The sequence below is a fragment of the Thermobia domestica genome, chromosome 16, assembly GCF_964235325.1.
Source record: "Thermobia domestica chromosome 16, izTheDome1.hap1.1, whole genome shotgun sequence".
NCBI lineage: Eukaryota > Metazoa > Arthropoda > Insecta > Zygentoma > Lepismatidae > Thermobia > Thermobia domestica.
In genome coordinates, this window is record NC_137469.1 from 177,838,119 (window position 1) to 177,860,603 (window position 22,485).

Sequence of the window (22,485 nt, forward strand, 5' to 3'; positions counted from 1 at the left end):
TTCTGTTATTGACTGAGCTTCCTAGGCTTTGTCAATGGTAGTTTCTCTTTTACGTCAGGGATAATATGTTAGCCCTTTGGATCAAAAGGTCCAATATATTTTAATCAAAATTTTTCTCATACGCCTTATATCTGGAGAATTACATATAGTGTAGTCAAACACAAACTATCACTTAACTCAGTATGATGTGCTTATTCTGCAGAAAACACGAAAACTCGATTTAGGGGCCGTTCGAAAATTTTGTGACCGTTAATCAAAGATCCTATATATTACAGTCAAACTTTTTGTACGCCTTATATCTGGAGCAATACATGTAGTGTAGGCAAACCCAAACTATCACGTAATCCAGTATTATACGCTCATTCCGCAGAAAATACAAAATCTCGATTTAGGGTCGTTCAAAAATTTTGTGGCCCCTAATCCAAGAAATAATTATTTACCAAGATAGGAATCTTTTGATGTATTTTTGGACCATTCCTATAATTCTTGTTTCATTCGTTCAAAGAAATATGTTGTTGATATTTTAACTACCAGTGACTTAGTTAATTTTAAAAAGTGGTAATCTCTTTGTAGCAACACTGCTCCCAGGCTTTCAAACGTTTGACATGGTTGAAACCTTTTCACTGTCTCTTTCTGTTATTGACTAAAGTTATTATGCTTTATTAATTATTGTTTTCCTTTTACGTCAGGAATAATATGTTAGCTTTCTACTTACACCTTTGTTTTCTAATTAATTACTTTCATTTTTTCGATATTTTACTTATTTAGCCTTCTTTCTCTTATTGCCAATTGAGTGTAATTAAATTAAACAGCACCCTGATTGTAGATGAACTCAAATGCTTGATATAATTACTGTAGTACTTATATTGCCTTTCTCCTTAAAAGACGTGTCTTGATCTTCATCGATAAGGACAAACAGTGACAATATGAACCTTGTTTATGCTTCTAAATAATAATAATGGAAATTGTCAGTGTAGGTAGAAGTGTTATATTTTCTCATAGCATAAAAGTTATTGTTTCCGTTTAAACCATTTAACATCTAGATTTGTTCGATAGTTGTAGGTATGAAAAGAAATAATTTAATGTATGTACATGTGAGCGAAGAATACCACCTTAATATCACTCATATTGGATTTAGTTAAATTTTTACAGAGATAGCTTAACTTATACCTAATCAAATATTGATATCAAATTCTTGGATAATGTTAGAAAATACAATTGTTTGGATTGAAATTGTTATAACTTCTACAGCTATTAGGATTATATTCATGTTATTATTTGTCCATATTATTATTATTACATTGGAATTATGAAAGTCCAAATATTGCGAATAATATGAAGTCCACTGGCATTTATACATATTTTATTGAACAATTACGTTGAAAATTAAGATAACAATATTCAGTTATATAATGTACTTCTTAGATAATCAAAATATAATAGGAATGTAATCTGACGATGGATCGATTGTTTGTGCTAACAGATAAGTTCTTAGCTACTGATACATCACTTATTGCTGTCCTATTAGAACTTCTTATGGGGTAGCTACATCCTGTTAATTTCTAGATAGATTTCATTGTCATGCCGACCATTTTATATATTCTTCCTGGTATCTTCAAAAACTCTTTCACTTGCAATACTTACTCATGATCCCTAGAGCCACTATAATTACTGAAAATTCTCTTCGTCTCCGTAAACTCATACAGCTTGATTAAATCACAATTATTAAATAAAATCTTAAGTGTCATAGACGACCAAACTCATTTCTCTTAAACTATTATATCTTTCAACTACCTTACCACGTATTATTCACCAAACATCAAATATCTCAACTTCTCCATCTTCTAGTATTGGGTATATTAATATGATGAATATGAAGGTAATCAACTTAAATCCGTTTGTTTATTATACTTACAACATTATTTCATAAACGGAATGTCTAGTTATATTGAAATGTCATGGCATATGCTCTTTTTCATGTACAATAGAAACAGCTGTTTCATGCTGCTTATCTATGTAGGAATAACCATTCGAAGATGGCGTTCCACATCTATAACATTTCCAAACAAGATCAGCTTACCATCATACAGGTCCTCACAGCTGAAGGATGTTAACCGTTGTAAGTATTTCATATGATATAGGACATGTGTAATAAACAAGTTGATTCAGAATAACACTAGTCGATTTTTTCAAGAATGTTTCTGGCTGGATCTACAGGAACAAATAATTCTTCCAATTACACAATTTTTCAAAGTCGACTGGAGCTTTTCTGCGAATACTATTCATAGGGGAGAAATTCAACATGAATATGATATTGCCCATTAGATTGTAAAGAAGATGGACCACCACAAAATGTATTCACAGTGGATAACTCTGAATGTTGATGGAGGGACAAAAGTTGGAGCATATGCCGTGTTACTTTAAATATTTTACGCGCTATGGGTAGGGATTAGTTTTTGTTTCGTGTTGTTGCTGCTGTTGAATCATGTTACCAAAATTTTTAATGACTTTAGAAATCATTCAATGAGTAATGGGAACATTCCAGATCCTTTGATTGCTAAGAACTTAAATCCAAAGGTTCTTCGATAAAATTATGGTTAGCTGTTTCTCTGACTACCATGAACCAACTACGCTTGCTTTTAAAGAACCCAGGATAAACCATCTACGGTGAACACTACTCCGTGACTTTGACTCTCTTTTTTGACTAATATGAGTTCATTGACTTCTGGGGTATTTGTGTTTCGCGATAATGCCATACAATACAGACACAATATGTAGGACTCGTCCCGAATATTTAATTGGGAAATAATGCGTTACCGTCTCGAAGATGCTCACCTTTTATATTGTGACTTTGACGTATATTGTCCTCTCCAAGGAGCCTAAAAAGAACAGATATTACACACAAATGATCAGATAATGGCTATCATTTGTCAATTTGTCAATTTTTCGAAGGCTACATTTGCAAACTTTAGGCAGACGGCATCCATAGGTTAGTCACATGACGGCACAATTGTGGGAGTGCATATGATGACTTCTTCTAAAGCAGAAATGCTGCGATACACTCTTCATAAATCCGTTGAAAATGTGTGCGAATGGTAGTTGAATACTATTAGTACTATGGGAGATATTATTTGGAAACTGGTTTCACTTATATTGATATGGACGATTAATTATGACGTGGTCAAGATGTGTTATGGGAAAGTGATCCACGTAATACGTAGACTGTTAGATGTTTTGATTAACCCAATGTGTGTTCAAAATGATTTGATCGAAATGGATTATTATTAAGAGCTAAACGGGCACTGGAAAATACTTGCAGAGTTATAATCATTATATAATGCTGTTGTGAGCACGTAATTTTTGCGTAAGCTATAATAAAGTAAGAAGGTCCATTTTTGTCATATTTTTTCAGAAGTTAGTTTTAAATCATCCTATACGTTAAGGTTGTGTTTTTATGTTGTATTACTAGTACTCATATTATCACGTGTGTGGGTTTTCTTAGGGTTTTCCCGTTTCCTCCTACTTTCTTCATTCCACCACTTTATTCATTTCTCATGATTGCTGTCTCCTTCAGCCTACACAACATAACCATGGTTCGGAAAATTCAAACGATGAACCAGTATTTATATTAAGCCCACGGTTGCCAAATATTAGGAACTAGTAGTTTAAAATTTTACATTAACATAACAGTTAACATGACAGTTATACCATTCTATTTCTCAACACTTGGCGCTAGTATCTAAAACAGACTAAATTTTATCTCATTAACTTCACATTCCTCAATTACTATTTTAATATCTCTACATAAAAATCTGCACACTAATTACACGCAGATAGATTCAATTTAAATCCGTTTCTTCAAATATGGCACACAAATATCTTTGTAAGGCTTTCACGAATACTTTGTTCCAAATCCGGTAGAAATATTGCTGAACAAAGAGTTACTTTTTAGTTTCTAAGCCCAGTCTGTGAGCTCTAGTTTCACATACCACCACTGAAGCACTTTTAAACATGATTATAGGAATGAATGCTAGAAAGTTCACATATAGAAACCATGTCTCATTACCGGTAGCAATACGTGAGCGAAAGAATTCATGGTGGCGGATGAACAACAAACCCCATACAGCAATACATTATTCTTGTCTGCACTGAGTATATGAGGTGCCTACAAACCTAGGTTTATAAGTCTTTGTCATATATTGATATAGTCGCACAACAATTGTCTGTCTCCTGCCTATCTTCATAGTCAATTCTCGTTTAGTTTGACGTAAATCACTGTGGATCAAGTAGTTCAAATAGTTCTCAGCAGTGATTGGGATACCAGGATATGAGACATTACTCACGTCAAGATTTTCACTTTGGAATCTGTCAAACAATTTCCAGGTGGTCCTTCCAGGAATAACGTCTTCTCCATACACTACAGAAAAAGTCTGGATACCCCCGCTTGTTGACCTTTGTTGAACTTGTACAGGGGAAGAACATGTTGGAAATGATCCTTTGTTTCAACTTGACACTTGATATTTCAAATCTTTAGGAAATAAACTGATTAGCACTAGCAAAACTACAAATTTTGTTGCATATTACTAATGACATAAATAGAATTTGGTAGATTTCACAATACTGTCATTATTACTTTCGTCTAGTATAAATTTCCTGGAAATCAACGGTACGAATTGATGAATAAAACTTACGTTAAATAAATCAGTTTCTAGACATTGACTTAGATGCATAAGTTAACTAACCTGAGACAGTCATGTGAAACAAATATGGGCACTCATTTCTGAACAACAAGTTCCTTCTTGTGAATAAGAGCAAACAATGAAATCAACTTATGGTTTTCATTGAGTATTTAAGATTTGTATATCATTCCAAAGGAAAAAAGTGTGTGTTTATTCTTATAAGATCACTGAAACATTTTCGGTAATGTTTTTGTTATTTGTAATATTAGATTAGATACAGTTTCCTAAAATTTCAGTCTGAACATATACAGTAAGTAAACATTTCATGAAAATAAGGTTGATAATACTAACAGAGTACTTACGTTGTGTACTGATGTTGATGGGTGATAAAGAGTTACAATAAATACTGTTTTCAAGAAGACCCAAAGTTATTTGGAGTCCCTTTTTCACTATATCTAAAACTAAATAGAGATTTAGAAGTTATCCTTAAATTATTAAAAAGATGAAGTGTAGTAAGTTTTGAGAAAACATTACCTTTACAAATCCCAGATCAAGTTGGTTTGCTTCCCAATATATTTTGGAAATTACTCTTCGTTGTTCGCATAAGCTGTTTTCATAATATCGGCTTGGAAAGAGATTTCCAGCTACTACAGTGCTATTCAGTTCCTCTGCCGCTAAAGAGAATCTGCAAGTAAAGGAAGCTAAAGTACGAGCTCATATATAGTTTTCTTGAAAGTGTAGTTTAAAGTAGATCTGGTAAAGAGATGTGAAAAGTGTATAAACTGATAATTACAGTATAACACAACATATATAACAATATTTTGTAAATGTATAGTGATTAGAAATATTGAAAAAAAATTGAAAGTATACTAAATTTTAAACCTCATTTCATTAGGTTTTAAATCTAGTTTAGTATTTTTATTACATATATTTGATGCAACTCACTAATTGTTTATAGTGCCCGAGTTATAAAAACAGCTGCTTATACAGTGCGATCATAAACTTTTCCAACAGACGTGGTACTGTAACAATTTGAATATTTTTAGCAATACTCAGTCTTATACCTAGTATAGTCTCAAAGAATATAGATTAAGTATTTCTCATGCATTTGGAACAAGTGTGAGCCAATGGAGAATAGGGGAAAACCGAAACACAAAGATGAAATGAATTTCATGTCCCTAACCAATAACCACAAAGTTTGCTACATTAGCTACTGTCTTTTAAATGCGAATGAAAGTCATATTTGAAATATAGTTCTCACAACAACTTTTATCTGCTTGAGTTAACTTTGTTACGATTTGTTGCTCCGAAGGGAATCTTGGTACTTCCTTTTATGTGTTCCGGAATTTTAGAAATATTTTACTGACATTACAGATGAAAGCTTTTTATCCTATGTCGATAAATTAATTCACAAAAGGAATACTAATTAGTTTCGCTGAGTTTGGGTTGCTAATCGTGTATGCTTCCATGTCAATGTTGCAAGTGAATGTATGTTTCAAATCATCGACAACATAACACTGAAGAAACATAAACAACACATTTCATCGACAGTTCATAACATTGATAGCAAATTCATCGATAATTATATCATGGACAGTCAAGTCATCGACGGCCGAATCGTAGATAACCAAATCATTGACACGGCATAACATCAGCAATTCAACGAAGACAAACTTAACATTAACAGCACGAAACATGGACGACACATAATAACAACGGTACGTATCATGTCTTTCACGTTAGCTCAATGACATCATAAGACCGAATACTAAAACACTGACGGCACATAATATTGACACCAAAACTATCGAACGCCAAATCACTGGAAACCATATTGTAGACTGCCAAGATATCAATAGCCGAAACATGTATAATAAAAACATGAACATACTGTATATCGCCATCCAAAATTTCTATGCGTTTGTACAGGTTAAGAGTTCTTCATATGTTATTTCTATATTTAATGTTCATGAGCACAATTTTACTCGATTTGATTATTTATTATTATGATTTATTTCTTAATTTTTACACTCTGTTCCTTTTGCTAATGCTTGATGCAATGCGTCATGAAAAGTTAACTGAAAGGTGTATGCCAAAACATTGACGGCACATAACAAGGAAGTCACGTGTCGACAACCATAACATAGAGAACAATACCATCGACAATAATAAATTACTCAACCAAAATATCGACAACCAGATCATCAATAACATAGGGAAAGGTAGGGGACTATGGGGGTCAAGTCTCTACCTGAATATCTGCAGTTCATTTTTATATTTATTGTTTGATGTATGACTTGATATTGTGGCAAGGAGAGGAAAGTCACATCGGCTAAAATTAAGGTCTCTTTACTTGAAACTGAAGAAAGAAAATTTTCTTAAAGTAAGTCAGGTTTCTGTGATCAAAACCCATGCTCATAAGGAAGCAGTCAAGATTATCATCAGGATGCCGAAACATGGGCTATATTGACTTGGTTAATGAATCCTGCACTTACCATTTTCGTGGATGGGGACGAGGTATGTTTGCATCCTTTAGTCATTTCTTTGGCCTTAAAGTCAAAATAAATATATCCAAAATTTAATCATAGCCCTTCTGAAAAGCATTCTTTATAGAACCAAAGGACTTTGTGGACATTGCACGCGTTACTGTTTTTGAGGTGTGAAGAATCGGGGAACTCACCTTCCTGACAACTTGCTCAATACTGAATATTATTTAACATTGTATTAAAGAACCCCTTAGTAATGTTTATCTTCCTAGGTAAAATATTAATAGTTACAAGCCTATCATTAAACACTAGCCTCTTTGCTGTACCACTCTGCTTCAGCATGTACCCGCTGAGGGTCTCATTTATCTTAAGTCATTTTGTGGTCTTGCGTTATCACATTAGAAGCTTTTCTTCCAGCTTTTGAGTGTATAATAAAGTGGATACATCGCGTCGGTGAGTTTTCTCGGGGTACTCCCATTTCTTCCCACTTTTCATTACATCAATTCTTCCACCACTATCCACTTTCTTTAATCATCGTCTTCCTCAGCCGAAAAGATATTCACTGTCGGACATTAAACTGAAATATTTCATTTCATTTTCATTTATACCGATTTTTGTTGAAGTAGAGGAATGTAATTACATTTTGGTGTTTGATTTTTATCAACATGAAGCCGTCACCTAGTTTTCTGACTCCAACGTTAATTCCACAACAAGCTGTAAATATACAAATTAGCACACGTGCCAGTGAGATGAAAATCCATTATTATATCATTATTTACATTATTAGAATAGCTTTACATCATAAAAGGTAAAACTTTCTGGCCTTCATTGGTATTAAGGGCACTAACTCCCTAGCTATATATATTGATAAAAACAATGCTGAAATTTATTTATAATGATCAATCTGATACCCTTCTTCGAGTTCATGTAATACCACGTAAATTAACAGAGCAAATCCACTGGTTTTTCTTTCGTTATTTCAGAGCCTTTATTTTATATGCAATAAATATCTTTTACAACAGTTGCCAAAAGAATAAAACATTCCTCGATACTGTCCTTAGCAATTAAATGACTGAAGCCATATCGAGGGATAAGGACATCTAGTAATTTGAGTTACAAAAAAATAATGTATTATACCGTACATTGGTATTGCCAAGTTGCGCAACCCAGACACTACAAGGTAATTACTCTTCGACTCCTCTGTGATCGGAATGAAATTGTGTTCCATCGTTAGTCCTGTATAAATAAATATTTACTAGGTGTGAGCCTCGTGAGTGGGTACGATATTGTTTGATCTCGTATATAAAATGAAACATGGCAAGTCAATCAAGAATACTAGATAGCTGTGAAATCATTTTCAAGCAAATTTTATGTCAGTAATGTTACATTTTTCTCATATATTTAGTTTAGCAGTTTCGAAGATTTAAATTCCAGGCTGTCCCATTGAGAGAGGCTTTCTAACCATAAGTCCCTCATGTATGGGATCCATAATCAGCGCCGAAATTTCGGCCATTCTAGCTTACTACCCAGGTAAGCTTGCTTATAGCTTCATATGAGGGTGATGTCATTATTGCACTGAGTCACATTCTGCAGTCAATATTGAGAAAGTTTGTATGAAATTGAAGTCAAGTAGCTGGGGTAATGCAGCTAAGGAAAGCTGTACTATGAAGTATGCTCGTATCCCTCAAGACTTATAACCTATTATCAGATAATTAGAGCATACGTTTCTTGGCTCGCTCACAACTTGCTTGAATAAATTTGGTCCTGATTTCACTCTAGAAATGCACGAAGGTGATGGTTTGACAACTTGAATTCATTTATTTTTATAAATTACACAAGTACTTATAGAAGTATATGGTATAGGTACACTGATCCATAGTAATTTTTGATTACAACTCAACTACGGTAATCGCTTTACAGTCAACTAGTATGAAGTTAAACTTGTAAGAAACGAAATATATTTCGTTAAGTTCGAAACTGAGAAGAAACTGGAGGGAAACTAATAACGTTTATCCATTCTTCGATAGAAAGAGTTTGAAATCAATAAGAAATGAACCATGATCCGTTGCCGTAAAACCATTATAGGTCGAATCCATTGAAACTAATTTGGAAGTGTCTCTTTGTTTAGCCATGCATCTAAGATGTCCAGTCCTTATGTACCAAGCCTTGAGAAGCCCGACTCAGTCGTTAGTCATTAGCTGAGCTGAGCATTTTTTTTTTTTGCATAGTAAAAAGGTTTCGACTTCTTTGCGAGCTCATTTCTTGTAGCATTTATACTTTTCTAATTCCTGATGAGAGCAGTAGTATGGGAATCATTTATCTTAGCCAGAGAGGTGAGGAGAAGAGAATAGTGGAAGGTTGCAGCCTCCTTCTGATCTCCTTTTCCTTCGTCTCCCTCGCCCATCCATTGATGTGATGGGTGGTGGGAATCTATAACTCCGTTATTTACGTCATTGATGCCGGATTAAGCAGAAATATGCTTCTTGCCTCATGATGTTATTTTTTTTCTGTATCCTTACGACGATTAGGCAATGGAAAAAATTGTATAGATAGTTTCTTTTTAATTAGCTTCTTTCCTTTCCTTGGTTGTTGACCTTTCATTATATTTATTCTCATCGCAATATTTTCAGCTTTAGTTTATTATTATTATTATTATTATTATTATTATTATTATTATTATTATTATTATTATTATTATTATTATTATTATTATTAGTTTTCCTTCTCTTCCATGCACTATAGTGCATTCGTAAGGCGCAAAACGATAAAGGTTAGATTTATATTTTGGTCTGCATTATTTCTTCAATAAGATCATTCGGCCAATGTTATGATATGGAGTCTCCCCTCAACTCCATCTGTTCCTCCATCTAAGTTACAATAGTCTCTTTCCAATAGAAGGAAAGGATATCAGAGTTGTCGAACCGATCGTGTGTAACAGTGGATATCCCAGGTAGGAACTGTAGCTCTGAAAGAGGTACAAAACTTCTTTAAAATACCACACATTCCATGAACATAATAATAGCGTAACCCAAAAAGCTATCTTTATGGAATTGTGTTGTAATGTAACAACATTGCTGGGAGTAAGGCGGTATCAGCGAACGTGTCTGAGCACCAATTATGCTATCAATAGACAGTTACTAAAAAGTAACTAACTTATAATCATTAAGGATAGGTGAAAAGTAACCTACATCTGCAACAATAAAGGATAATTTATGTGCAGTAAACGTCATCATTAACTAACATTGTTGGAAATGTCCTTCACTATAAAGCAACAGATGGCATCACACTTTTACTATGACGATAATCCCAAAAGTAAGGTTATCAAAGAGATGGGGACCCAGATAAAGTGTCGGTGCGACTGTTAGCAATATTGTTGTATTTGTTGTTTCTAGCATTCCCAAACGAGTCTCTGAGAACTTCGCTGAGACGCCCAGGTTTGACTTGGTAGCCGTTTCTAATGGGCCATCCGTTTTGCGCTATCACTAAGTGCGAAGTTCAGTGATCTCTGTACGTTTGTTCCTGAGGTTTCCAGAAACACCGTTTGGTAAAATGGTATATGGAATTACATGCGCAAGATGTGCCTTGCGAATGCCGTAGAGAACAATCGCTGCATCGAGTAATTTTCCGTTATGCAAGGAAAAAAAGACAATTGTTAGTATTAAATTGCCACAGGGGATGAAATTTGGTCTTTTCATTTAACACCGCAAAGTAAACAATAATGACGTGACACATGTTCGGCCAAATTAAAAAAAAAAAAAAAAAAAAAAAATAGGTTAACGCTCCTCAAACACATGGTGGTGAGCTGGTATGACATGACCATAAAGAACTGCCACAACGCACAGAAAGATGCATTGACCAAAATGGCTATTCTATTGAAAAAGTGATAAAATGCACAAGATTTAAAATGATGTAAATATTATTTTTGAAATAAGTTTCTTTGTATTTCAAGCAAAAGTATATTACCTTCCTTTTGGGATTATTCTTGTTCTTCATACAAGACTAAGGTACTGGTATTCATGGTAATGTTGTTAACATTCGTTCTGAGAACATCCAAGGTTCTTAGATTGTGCACATTTAGTAACCCCAAAGGGAAAAAGAATTTGCATAATTAGACCAGGAAGATACAACTTATATTTCCATAATTATAGCGAGGAAGATACAACTTATCTGATATGGTCACCGAACATGGACAGTATCTCATTCGACGTATACCATGTCAACAGGTCCTGTTCCAAACTGGAGATTTTAACTGTCAATTTTCAGTAACGAAACAAATTGCGTGTTTAAATCACAGTACATTTTATCATTTATTATCCACTTTGAAGTACAACAATAATGATCCGACAATATACACAGTGGGCCATAAGTCCTTTACCACCCTTGTAAAATCCGTGTTCGTGGAAAATAGTGAACAACAACAATGTAGTAACATAGTAGAGCCAAGGGGGAAGTCGGATTGTGATGGTGACCAATCTGGCGACCATTTTGAAAGCCGCCATCTTGAATCAAGTCAAGATTTTATAATGGGAACATGGCCATGCGGCACATCACTTTCGGCTAGAATTTAAAGAAAAACACAATGGTGAAATCAGTTTGTTGATATTTGAATTTGTTCAAAAGTTACAGGCATTTCAAATTGCTAATTTTATTTGTCACGCATGGCGGTGCTCTACGTGGCCCCATCCATAGTTATGCACAAGGTAAAACTTTCAACCCATTTGTTCATGACCCTCAAAAGAGTTTCTGGTGAAATATCGGCAAAGGCTGCAAAATATGCGTTCTTCCAGGCGTTCAAGGTCCCGGATTTTTTCGGCGTATACCTTTGCCTTCAGATAACACCACAGATAAAAATCCAAGGGCTTAAGTTTGGTGATCGTGCTGGCCATACAATGGGACCACGGCGCGCACTCCAACGTCCAGGAAATTGTTCATCCAGATAGGTACGGACCTGTAATCCGTAATGCGGAGGGACACCATCCTGCTGGGAAAAGAGTGGAAATGTGCCGTCCTCGGACAATATGAAAGGGAGGATGAGATCCCGCAACATATTCAAATGCCGTTCAACAGTGATGGTACCAGGAATGTGCCCCAAAGACCACACCACACCATTAATTTGCGTGTTCCTACCATTTCGCAAGGGTCAACCCACTGAGGATTTGTCGGGGACCAATAGCGACAGATTTGCTTATTCACTTCCCCAGTGACATAAAATTGGCCTCATCGGAAAATAGAATTTGTTTGTGGATGTGGGATTCGTTTGCAATTCTGCAAGGGCTCACTCGCAAAATTCCACATGACGATCAGGGTCATCTTCAGATAGATGATGTTGAAGTTGCCATTTGTACGGATGCCACTTGCTTTTCTGTAAGATACGTCTGATGGATGTACGGCTGACACCACATTCCATGGACAGACGACGGGTAGTGCGGTGTGGTGATTTTGCAAATGATGATAGCACTGCTAATAATGTTGCTTCATCTGTTTCGGTAGTGGGTCTTCCACACTTGGGTTTATCTGCTATGGAACCAGTATCCATGAACTTCTGGAAGAGTTGGGCGACACTAACATGGGACACAGGATGTCGATCTGGGTGCCTGGCATTGAATTCAGCTGCTACAGCCCTTATAGTCCTTCCTCCCCATGCCCTGATCAACTCCTTCCTCTCTGCTGTCGTTAGCGGCATAATTATTCACCTGCTACAACAGAAACACTACGGTAAAATTAGCAATTTGAAATGGCTGTAATTTTTGAACATATTAAGATATAATAAGCCTATTTCACCATTGTGTTTGTCTTTAAATTCTATCCTAAAGTAATGTGCCGCATGACCATATTCACATTTAAAAATCTTGACGTGAATTCAAGATGGCGGCTTTCAAGATGGCCGCCAGATTGGTCACCATCACAATCCGACTTCCCCCTCAGCCTACTATGTTACTACATTGTTGTTGTTCACTATTTTCCACGAACACTGATTTTACAAGGGGTGATAAGTGACTTATGGCCCACCCTGTAGAATTTGGAAAGAGTATATCAAACATCTGTTTTCTAAGGGTGAAGTTGCTGCTCATGTAAACAAGGTAGAACGGTACCCAAATTTGATATATGATCTAAAGTATTTAGACTATTTACGTACCGCTTCAAATCAAACTAAGCTTCATTCGTAAAAACACATTATCAAATATTTCTATTGCCTCATCCCGAATGAGCGTTTAAAATCTGCAAGAATATATCATCTTTGATGCTTGTTCATTTGTTTATGATCAGTGATTTAGCTGCTTTATGAACAGTTGTTTTCTTTAACCCTTTGGGGATCCCACGGTACAATTTGTACCATACGGGGTGTTTCATGGTACATTGCGTTATAACTCTCCTATTTGAGCTTTTTCGTAAGGTACTTTTTTTTTTCAAGTCCAGAGGCATTGTAGAAGACATTACGTATGGTTTCACACCTTCCTGCGTCGAGACATGGGAGGTGATGACGTCATAAGTCTAAAATTTATATTTTCGTGTAATACTTTTTTGGGGGAGGTATGTAAAGTATTTTTGGCGGGCTCATTTTTGCACGTAGAAGATTGAAATTTTGCACAAACATGCAGTCCACCGAGTAGTATTTACCAGATTTTTTCAGATTTCTGCGTTAAAACAGGGAGGGATCCAGAGGGTCAAAAAGTTGAAAAAGGGATATTTTTACACAAAAATCCCGTTTTTTCTCATTTTCCCGCCTTAGATACATGATGGAGACAAGTGAAAGGTACCGCCTGAAAGGCAATTCTATTCTGAAGAGAATGATGTGCGACACATGGCTCTAGGGTAATTAGGGAAGTGTCAGGAAATTTTCACCAAAATATACTTCTGTATAGGGGAATTTTGGACATTTTCGGTATTATTTTTAGCGGGTTTATTTTTGCACCTAGAGGATTGAAATTGTGCACAAACATTCAGTCCACCGAGTAGTATCTACCAGATTTTTTTTCAGATTTCTGCGTTAAAACAGGGGGTACAGAGGGGCTAAACGTTGAAAAAGGGAAATGTTTACCAAAAAATCCCTTTCACGGGATTTTCCCGCCTTAGATACATGATGGGGACAAGTGAATGGTACTGTCTGAAAGGCAGTTCTATTCTGAAGAGAATGATGGGCGAACATGACCCTAGGGTAATTAGGGATGTCTCAGGGAATGTTTAAAAATTTCCCTCTGTATACGGGAATATGGGACATTGTCGGTATATTTTTTTTTTTTTTGGCGGGCTTACTTTTGCACCTGGAAAATTGGAATTGTGCATAAACATTCAGCTCACCGTGTAGTATTTACCAGATGTTTTTTTTAGCTCTCTGCTTTAAAACAGGGGGGTCCAGGGGTGGCTAAAAGTTGAAAAAAGGATATTTAGACCCAAAAATCCCGTTTTTCCTCATTTTCCCGCCTTAGATACATGATGGAGACACGTGAGTCATACCGCCTGAAAGGCAGTTCTATTCTGAAGAGAATGATGGACGAAACATGACCCTAGGGTAATTAGGGATGTCTCAGGAAATTTTCTACCTGAGATCATGGTGTTTTACGGTAATTTGGGGCATGGTGGGAATTCCTAATAAAATTTCTCCTGGCCTTGGTATTCAAGATAGAAACTTGAAATTTGGCACACACATTCAGTATACCAAGTACTATTTATCAGACTTTTTTAGATGGCTACGTTTACACAGGGCCGCTCCAGAGGGGCCCAAAGTGCGAGAGAAAAAATTTCCCTCCGAAAATTTCCCTTTGACATCATTTTTCCCGCTCCTGGTATATGGTATGAGCATGCATGTGGTATTATTTGAAAGCCAACTCCATTCTGAAGAGAATGAGGTATGAACCATGATACTAGGATAAATAGTGACGATGCACTAGCTGCTTGACTGAAAGTCTAAAAAATAGCCCAAAAACCAGGTGCCGGAAAGGGTTAAACTTAATTGTGATGCAAGTTTACATAAATACTTTAAGAAGAAGCTAATAATCTCTGTTCAATATATTGAGAGCTTAAAGTATTACAATACTCCGGCGTTCTTTCAGTGGTTTTTCATGCACTAACCAAAATTTTGATAAAATGTTCTATAAGTTGACATACCGTTGTTTTAGCAACTAGATTGGAACTAGAAAAATCTTATTCATATTTCAGCATAACGCCTTCATACAACTAGTAGATACAAACGTTGGTACAGTCTGGTTTGAACAGTGATGCCATAGTTAGTCGCAATATGTAATACATTTTTACATCATTTTTATTGTCGAAGGATTGAAATAAGTTCAATAATTTTGATAATCTTAATGAATGATACATTTCTACCTAGCCTACTTTCCAGAAGTAAATCCATACATGTCTGCTATTAGTGGTTTTCTACATTTTCTACAGAGAAACTAATACCTCGGCATGTTTCCATTATACATTGGATAAATATCTAAAAAAAAAAAAAAAAAAAAAAAAAAAAAAAACTGACCATGGTTTACATCTTGGAAAACTCTACGTGAACAGGACTAACGATAGGTGGAATTCAATTGCTTAAACCAGGGATGCAAGTATGCAACAAAATTTTACTAGGCAAAGAAAAAAGCTACTAGCCCACATCTCACAATAGAAATCATTTACTTACCTTCAGTATGATATTAAATACTCGCTTGCAATGATGGTTATTTGCATCCCTGGCTTAAACTGTTGTAATCCAAATTCCAGAGTTAGACGATTTTGCACATACCCTGAAGTATTTTGCATGAGAAAGCGTTAAATCTACCGGATTTCCTCGTATTCCTTTTCATATAATCAGCTCACTAGTCTTAAAAACAAAACTGAATTCTTCAATTAAACACTACCTTTGTGCAATAGCCTTATATTTCGTTTGTATGCTCTTTAGGAAAAATGTTACGGTTGTTAACTAATTAACTAACTCTATGGTTTATGGAACCCAAAGATTCAATGCCGCGTTTAGAAAAGCTCTCCATTGACTTCTATCCTTAACCAACTGAACAAAGTTTCTATTTTGTATTCCTAATTTTGCGATATCCATCCTAATATTGTCTTCCCATTTGCGCCTAGGTTTCCCTAATAGTCGTTTCCCGATTGGTCTTCCAGTTAAGACATTGAAAGTGTTTCTACTTTCTTCCTTCCTGGCTACATGATCTGCCCACCTGAGCCTCCTAGATTTGATGCCCTAACAATGATTGGTAAACCGTATAAAATATGTAATTCTTTTGACTTTGCCGTGATTCCACATTCCCGTTCCTGATGGGTCCGAATATTCGTCTCAGGATCTTGTTCTCAAATACTTTCAGTCTGTGTTCTTCCCTCAGAATCGACAATGGTTCGCAACCATACAAGACAACAGGCATGATTATTGTTGTATATATTTTAAGCTTCATATTTCCCTACAGAATTCGTGACGACAAGAAATTTTGAACTGAATAATAACACAAATTACCTGCTATTCACGAATTACCATTTAATTTCTTCGTGAATATGGTTTTCGTTTGTTAATATTGATCCTAGATACTTGAAAGTATCTCTTCATCAAATGTAATATTTAACATTTTAACACATTCATAATTTACCGTATTACGGTCCCGACGAACTTCCATGTATTTACTTTTTTCTGCGTTTACTTCTAAATCCACGTCCCTGCAAGCATTTAATAAGATCTCTGCATTTCTTTGTATTGTTCTCCTATGATCCACTATAAAATTTACACCATGAGTATACACCATAACTTGGTGAATCCCATTCAGCTGTAGTCCCTGTTTGGTAGTTTTGATTTTCCTTATAAATCGCTTGATAAATATAAAAATATACACAGTTCACTTTGCTACTGCCTAAGAGGTAGACATGAAAACCGAAATCCAACCAACACTCTAAAAGAGGATTCTGCCACTCAGAGCGAAATTGTGAAACTAATAACATCTAAGTAAGACAATAAACAACTGGTACGCAGGGTTGAAAAAAATCAGTTTGTTTAAAAAAAGAGCAAAACACATGTTTAAAACGTGAAAAAGATGTTCAAAATGTTTAAACATGTTTTAAAACGCGCACGAAAAGAAAAAAATCACATTTTAAACATTTTGAACAGTTTAAAACATGAATTTAAACATAATCAAACTCGTGTAATGACTTATTTCTTAAGACATTTTGCTCTTTACTTGCAACCGACCTTTTCATTTATTTTATCCTGGTTAAGACTACACTGTGTTGAGTACAGAATATTTCAGTATAGATTAGTAATTCTCAACTTATTTCATATCACGACCCCTTTTTATTATACCCTCTTGCTAGTGACTCTCATAAGTATCTTTTTGTTTGTAATAAGCTTTTTTTAGGTAATTTTAATTCTACCTACTATGGAGATTTTACAATCTATCAATATACATGGTAAAACAAAAGTCCTCACCACCATTACGTATTGAGAACGGGTTAAGGGAGAATGGAAGTTGTCTGACACATCAAGCATCACGACGGTCATCGTTGATTAGTATTCAAAATTTCAATAATTTACTATAACGACAATAATTTATTGTTTAAAGTGGGATGCAATCCACTAATTTTGATCTGATCACAGTCAAAATCTGTACAGCAAATTCCGGACATCTCGTTCCTCTATCCTCAAAATTCAACGTTAAAAGACCAAAAATTTCGCCCTGTAGGGTGGTGCATACATACAGACAGACGACCAAATGTAGATAAATCATCCCAGGAGCCTCACTGACGTTTGGCAATGGTGTAACAGTAAATATCACACTTTAATGGTTAATTACGCGGGTGACTACGGGTAACTACCTTGCCCTTTCTCGCCTGGTCCCTTCATACAAGCTATGCAAGGGTGTTAAGTTTTCAGGAAAATTTAGAACGGAGGTGGGGGAAGAGGAACAAAATAAAATTTTCATAATATAATGAAAAAGATATTGGTGATACAAAATTAATTCTTACCTAAAATTCCCATTGCATCTCAACCACATCACTGACGTTAGAATCATCAGAAGGAATTTTCGGACCAACACTTCTAAAATCTGTTTCAGCTTCCAGTTTTTTTAAAACTTTTTTTTTTATAATGATTCTTCATTCTTGGAACTAAACCAACAATTTCTTTCTTACACGTTTTGCAACGAGCTCGTATGGCCATTTTCTTATCTGATGGAGTTTGAGTTACTTTAATAAATTTGCTAAAAATATCCTTTTATTCTTCCCGTAAAACTCATGTTAAACGATTCCAAGTTGTACGGAGACTGAGAACCAACATTGTTGTATCAACGAATGCCTGCGATATTTTAATTTCAGAACGAAAATTTAGCAAAGAACCCCTTTTTTTTTTCTGAATACAACCCAAAACATTATTTTCATGATAATTCAATTATTTATTTTTTAAATATCAGTTCTACTAGTAGTTCAACATTTGACTACGTCATTTTCTCGCAAGTTAACTGATAAGCACTTACACAATACAATAAACGTTAAAAACAAAGGGGGGAAAAGACAAAATAAGTTGTAGATCATCACATCATTCGTACGGGAAGAAAATAGTCTTCTGAATGGGAAGCACTTTTTGACAATTTTCTTTCCCTGGCAGTTTTTTTTTTACAAAAATAAAATAAAATAAAAATAAACATATTTTTAAAACAAGTCTTAAAAATACACCTCTTTAAAACAAAATGTTTAAAATGCATATAAGATTTGTTTTAAACAAAATCAATTGTTTAAAACAGGTTCTAATCATTTGTTTTAAACATTTTGTTTTAAACAAAACAATCCTGCTGGTACGTAATACTGTTTTCTATATGCTTACTTGGAATAATGATTTAAACAGTGTCCACTAGTCAGAACCCAACGGTCCGTTACTATTATTCCTGTACAAGCGTGCCTGCCTCGTGGAGTAAATCTAATCGAAACCTGAAAATAAATAGATATTAAATAAAAAAGTTAATGTAATTGGCATACCAACATCTTCGGATCTACATTAAGAGTCTTCATCCCGGCGAAATTAAAATACCGCTAATTTTACAGTAATTCTGTGATATATTCAAATAAATAAAGATAATTGACATATGGAACAAGAGCGCCCTAGACAATATTATTTTGCGTGAGGTACCATTATCACAAGTCACCTAGCGGCTTTCCGTTTTCAGCTGTTTAGAAACGCGAAAATAAATGCCGATTTTCAAAATGGCTCGAAATCGAAAGCAGATAAGTGAGTCGTGATAACGGTTTCTCATGTAAAATAATATTGTCTAGGGCGCTCTTGTTCCACATTTCGATTATCTTTTATCTATTTGATGATATCACATAATTATTGTAAAATTAGCGGTATTTTAATTTCGCCGGGATGAAGACTCTTAACAATCATATTTAGTCATTTCGTGTCTGAAGTTTATACTAGATGTGTTACTTCGTATGTCTTATATCTACTAATAAAGTATGTAACAAACTTATATGGTCCCAAGTAACTACATGTTAGTGAGTCTTTGGTTTTGGAGAAAATTACATGGAAAATTCCAATTTTGGAGTTGCGCCACTTCTACTCAGAATATCACTAACGCTGCTAGTTCATATAATATCTCGTTGAAATGTAGTGTTCCATGCTCATACCGGTGAAAATATTCATACATGCGGAGTAAAATTCGGGTGTCCAAAAATGTGCCGTTGAGAAAACTAGATATTTCTGAAAGAAAGTTCTGACAAAAATAAGCTACAACTGTAGAGACTATTGAAACCACAGGCGTGCACAGACCCTTGGATTAGAGAGGGGCAAATCAATAGCGGTACTCCTAAAGATATGCAAACACCTTGTATCATTACTTTCTTTATAATTATATGAGCAAAACCCCTCTGGAGAGAAGATTGGAGAGAAGGAATAGAAAAGCTTCGCCCCAACTCCCTTTTAGAGTCGGTGCCTACAGATAGTGTATTAGGTGTGTGTGTATGTATGTGTGTGTGTGTGTGTGTGTGTGTGTGTGTATGTGTTTGTGTTTGTGTTTGTGTAGGTGTGCTTGTGTGTGATAATACTGCTGGGAGAAAACAAAGGCTAAAATTTAATTAAATCGGGAAATTTTGGTCGAGTATTGCAAAGTTCAAGATGTTATTTTGTATAGCGATGATTACAGACGTCTTTCAGGGTCCGTTTTTGTGAAATATAATTCATATTAGCTGAGAAAATTATTTAAAAAAGTAAAAAAAAAAAAAAAACGCAATGCCAAAACATTAGGTGGGGCGAGCGCCCCCACTTGCCCCCACGTGAGCACGCCTATGATTGAAACCTGTGAGAGTATTTTAACATTACATTCATAAATAATGTCATATCCGAAAACAACTGTATATATTAGCCTCTTCTATAGAAGTAGTATACTTGGTTGAAGCTCTCTTGTAATTACGTACTTAGCTTTCTCGAAAACAACTGCTGGAAATTAATTTAGTACCCTGCACAACTCTTAATTGAAAAACACAATTTATCTTTGTTCCTTTCTGAGTACAAACTTCATTTACATTTGCTTATAAAAGAAATATACTTAAATGATCAGTTAGCTTATAATAAATCTTCAATTTTTTGGTACGTTTTTAGATATATATTTCATTCAAGCACTGAAAAATCTGTATTTGAAAAAAGTAACAAATCAAATATAAAATCATTTTACCTTTACGTTCGTAAGTTGAGATTAACATAAACGATAATTACAAAATCTGTTATTTTCTCACAGATCTACAATGAACTTTAAAGAATTTTGGTATTGTCATGGAAACACTGTAATTTTAGACTATTTTCTCGTATTAGTGATGTACTAAAATAGCACGTATTATTCTTTTGCATTGATTTTTTTTCTGTTTAAGTATTTGCTGCAGGAAGTCGACAAAAGTATTGTAAAGTTGGAATTCAAAGCTGTCAAAAGTATCCGTAAATATGCATCACGTAGCGCATGGTTGGGGATATCTTCACCGTACGACGAAGGTAAATCAGAGTACTTGCAATATTTCTACAACCCAAACTGCAGGTACGCGCATATGTCATGATTGACCGTAAGTACTGTACAACCCTATATTTTCACAAGAAGTAGGGTGGCAAGTTTACTATTTAACAAAGAGATCGCCACTCGATTAATTAGTTCAATCAGATTTTAGTGACAGCGATGATGAATACTCAACAACGTATGATACGTCAGTTATTACTCTATGGATTTGAACTTGAGTATAACGTTGCTGCAGCGACCAAATACATTCATAAAGTGAAAGAGGAATATGTAGAAAACCCACCCAACCGATGTACGTACATTTAATAAGTTAACCGAAGCAAATATATATACTGAATTTGATATAAACGCAGTGAATGACATTCATCAGTATTATTCTGATTTCTATGATTCAATATGAAGTGATTGGGTGAGATGAGAAGGAATATTCGCAGAGAATTTCAACAATGAAGTCGTTGAATTTTTCTCGCATCTTTTCTCGCAGGTGGAAGTCGCACTCTGTACAACTGTACATGATACAGTTATTGATCGCATTGACTACCCACAAATTATACTTACGATCATAATTATTATGAAGCTTTTCAAGCCTCAGACAGAATATTATAAGGCTGTAGGGCTTATCACAGCATTCAAACTTCCTTGGAAAGAAGATAAGGTGTTATTTCCATTGGTTTGCTGTTTGGTTTCTTCAATGGCTACAAAGGAATTATGTAGAAAAAAGGTCTACAAGTAACATTTAATCGAAGTGCGAATAATAGCATGATGATTCAATGATGGAACACAAAAATATTCATGGAAAGTTTGATGATACATTGCTAACATATGCAAGAAAGCTTATCATGATCTTTTAGAGCATGAATTAATAAAATAAATTTGACCAAAGCACAAAATATATTTTATTAATACTTGTTTAACAGTTTCGGAAATGTTGCATCGCCTTGTTCAGAAACGTTATGACAGATCAATCCAAGAATATCAACTTAAATATGCATACAAAGTGAAAGGAGGATACGCCTACACTTCCCACAGCCAATCAACTTTTCCCTTCACTTTTTGCATTCATCTGTACAGAACGTAAATCTTTAGTTAGGTACTTGTAACACATTTTCTCAACAATTTACACACTTTCTTCCAATCTTTTTCCTGTTTCTCCTAAGTATTTCATATTTAGTCTTTTCCACTGATTCGATATACCATTGTTGCCTCTTCTATCTTTATTTCTTTCCTCTTTGCTTCTCTCTTACTAAGTCTAAAATCCTTCTTCTTTTCCTACATGTTTTGATTAGTTACCTTCTCAACAATTCTCTCTTTCATCACATAAGTTTTCAATTCCAAACCACCATCTCC

General features: G+C 34.9%; 1 protein-coding gene across 2 annotated transcripts in view; it reads right to left on the reverse strand.

Annotated features, from left to right (window-relative positions):
* The window catches only part of LOC145673519 (trypsin-like), a 59,855-nt gene that overhangs the window by 21,011 nt on the left and 16,359 nt on the right, over positions 1–22,485 (reverse strand). For both annotated transcript variants that reach the window (XM_081743296.1, XM_081743297.1), the window contains exons 4-5: positions 18,966–19,069; positions 5,214–5,364 (exon numbers count right to left, since the gene is read on the reverse strand). In XM_081743296.1, the coding sequence (XP_081599422.1) occupies positions 5,214–5,364; positions 18,966–19,069 (255 nt within the window). The remainder of the gene's footprint in view (positions 1–5,213; positions 5,365–18,965; positions 19,070–22,485) is intronic.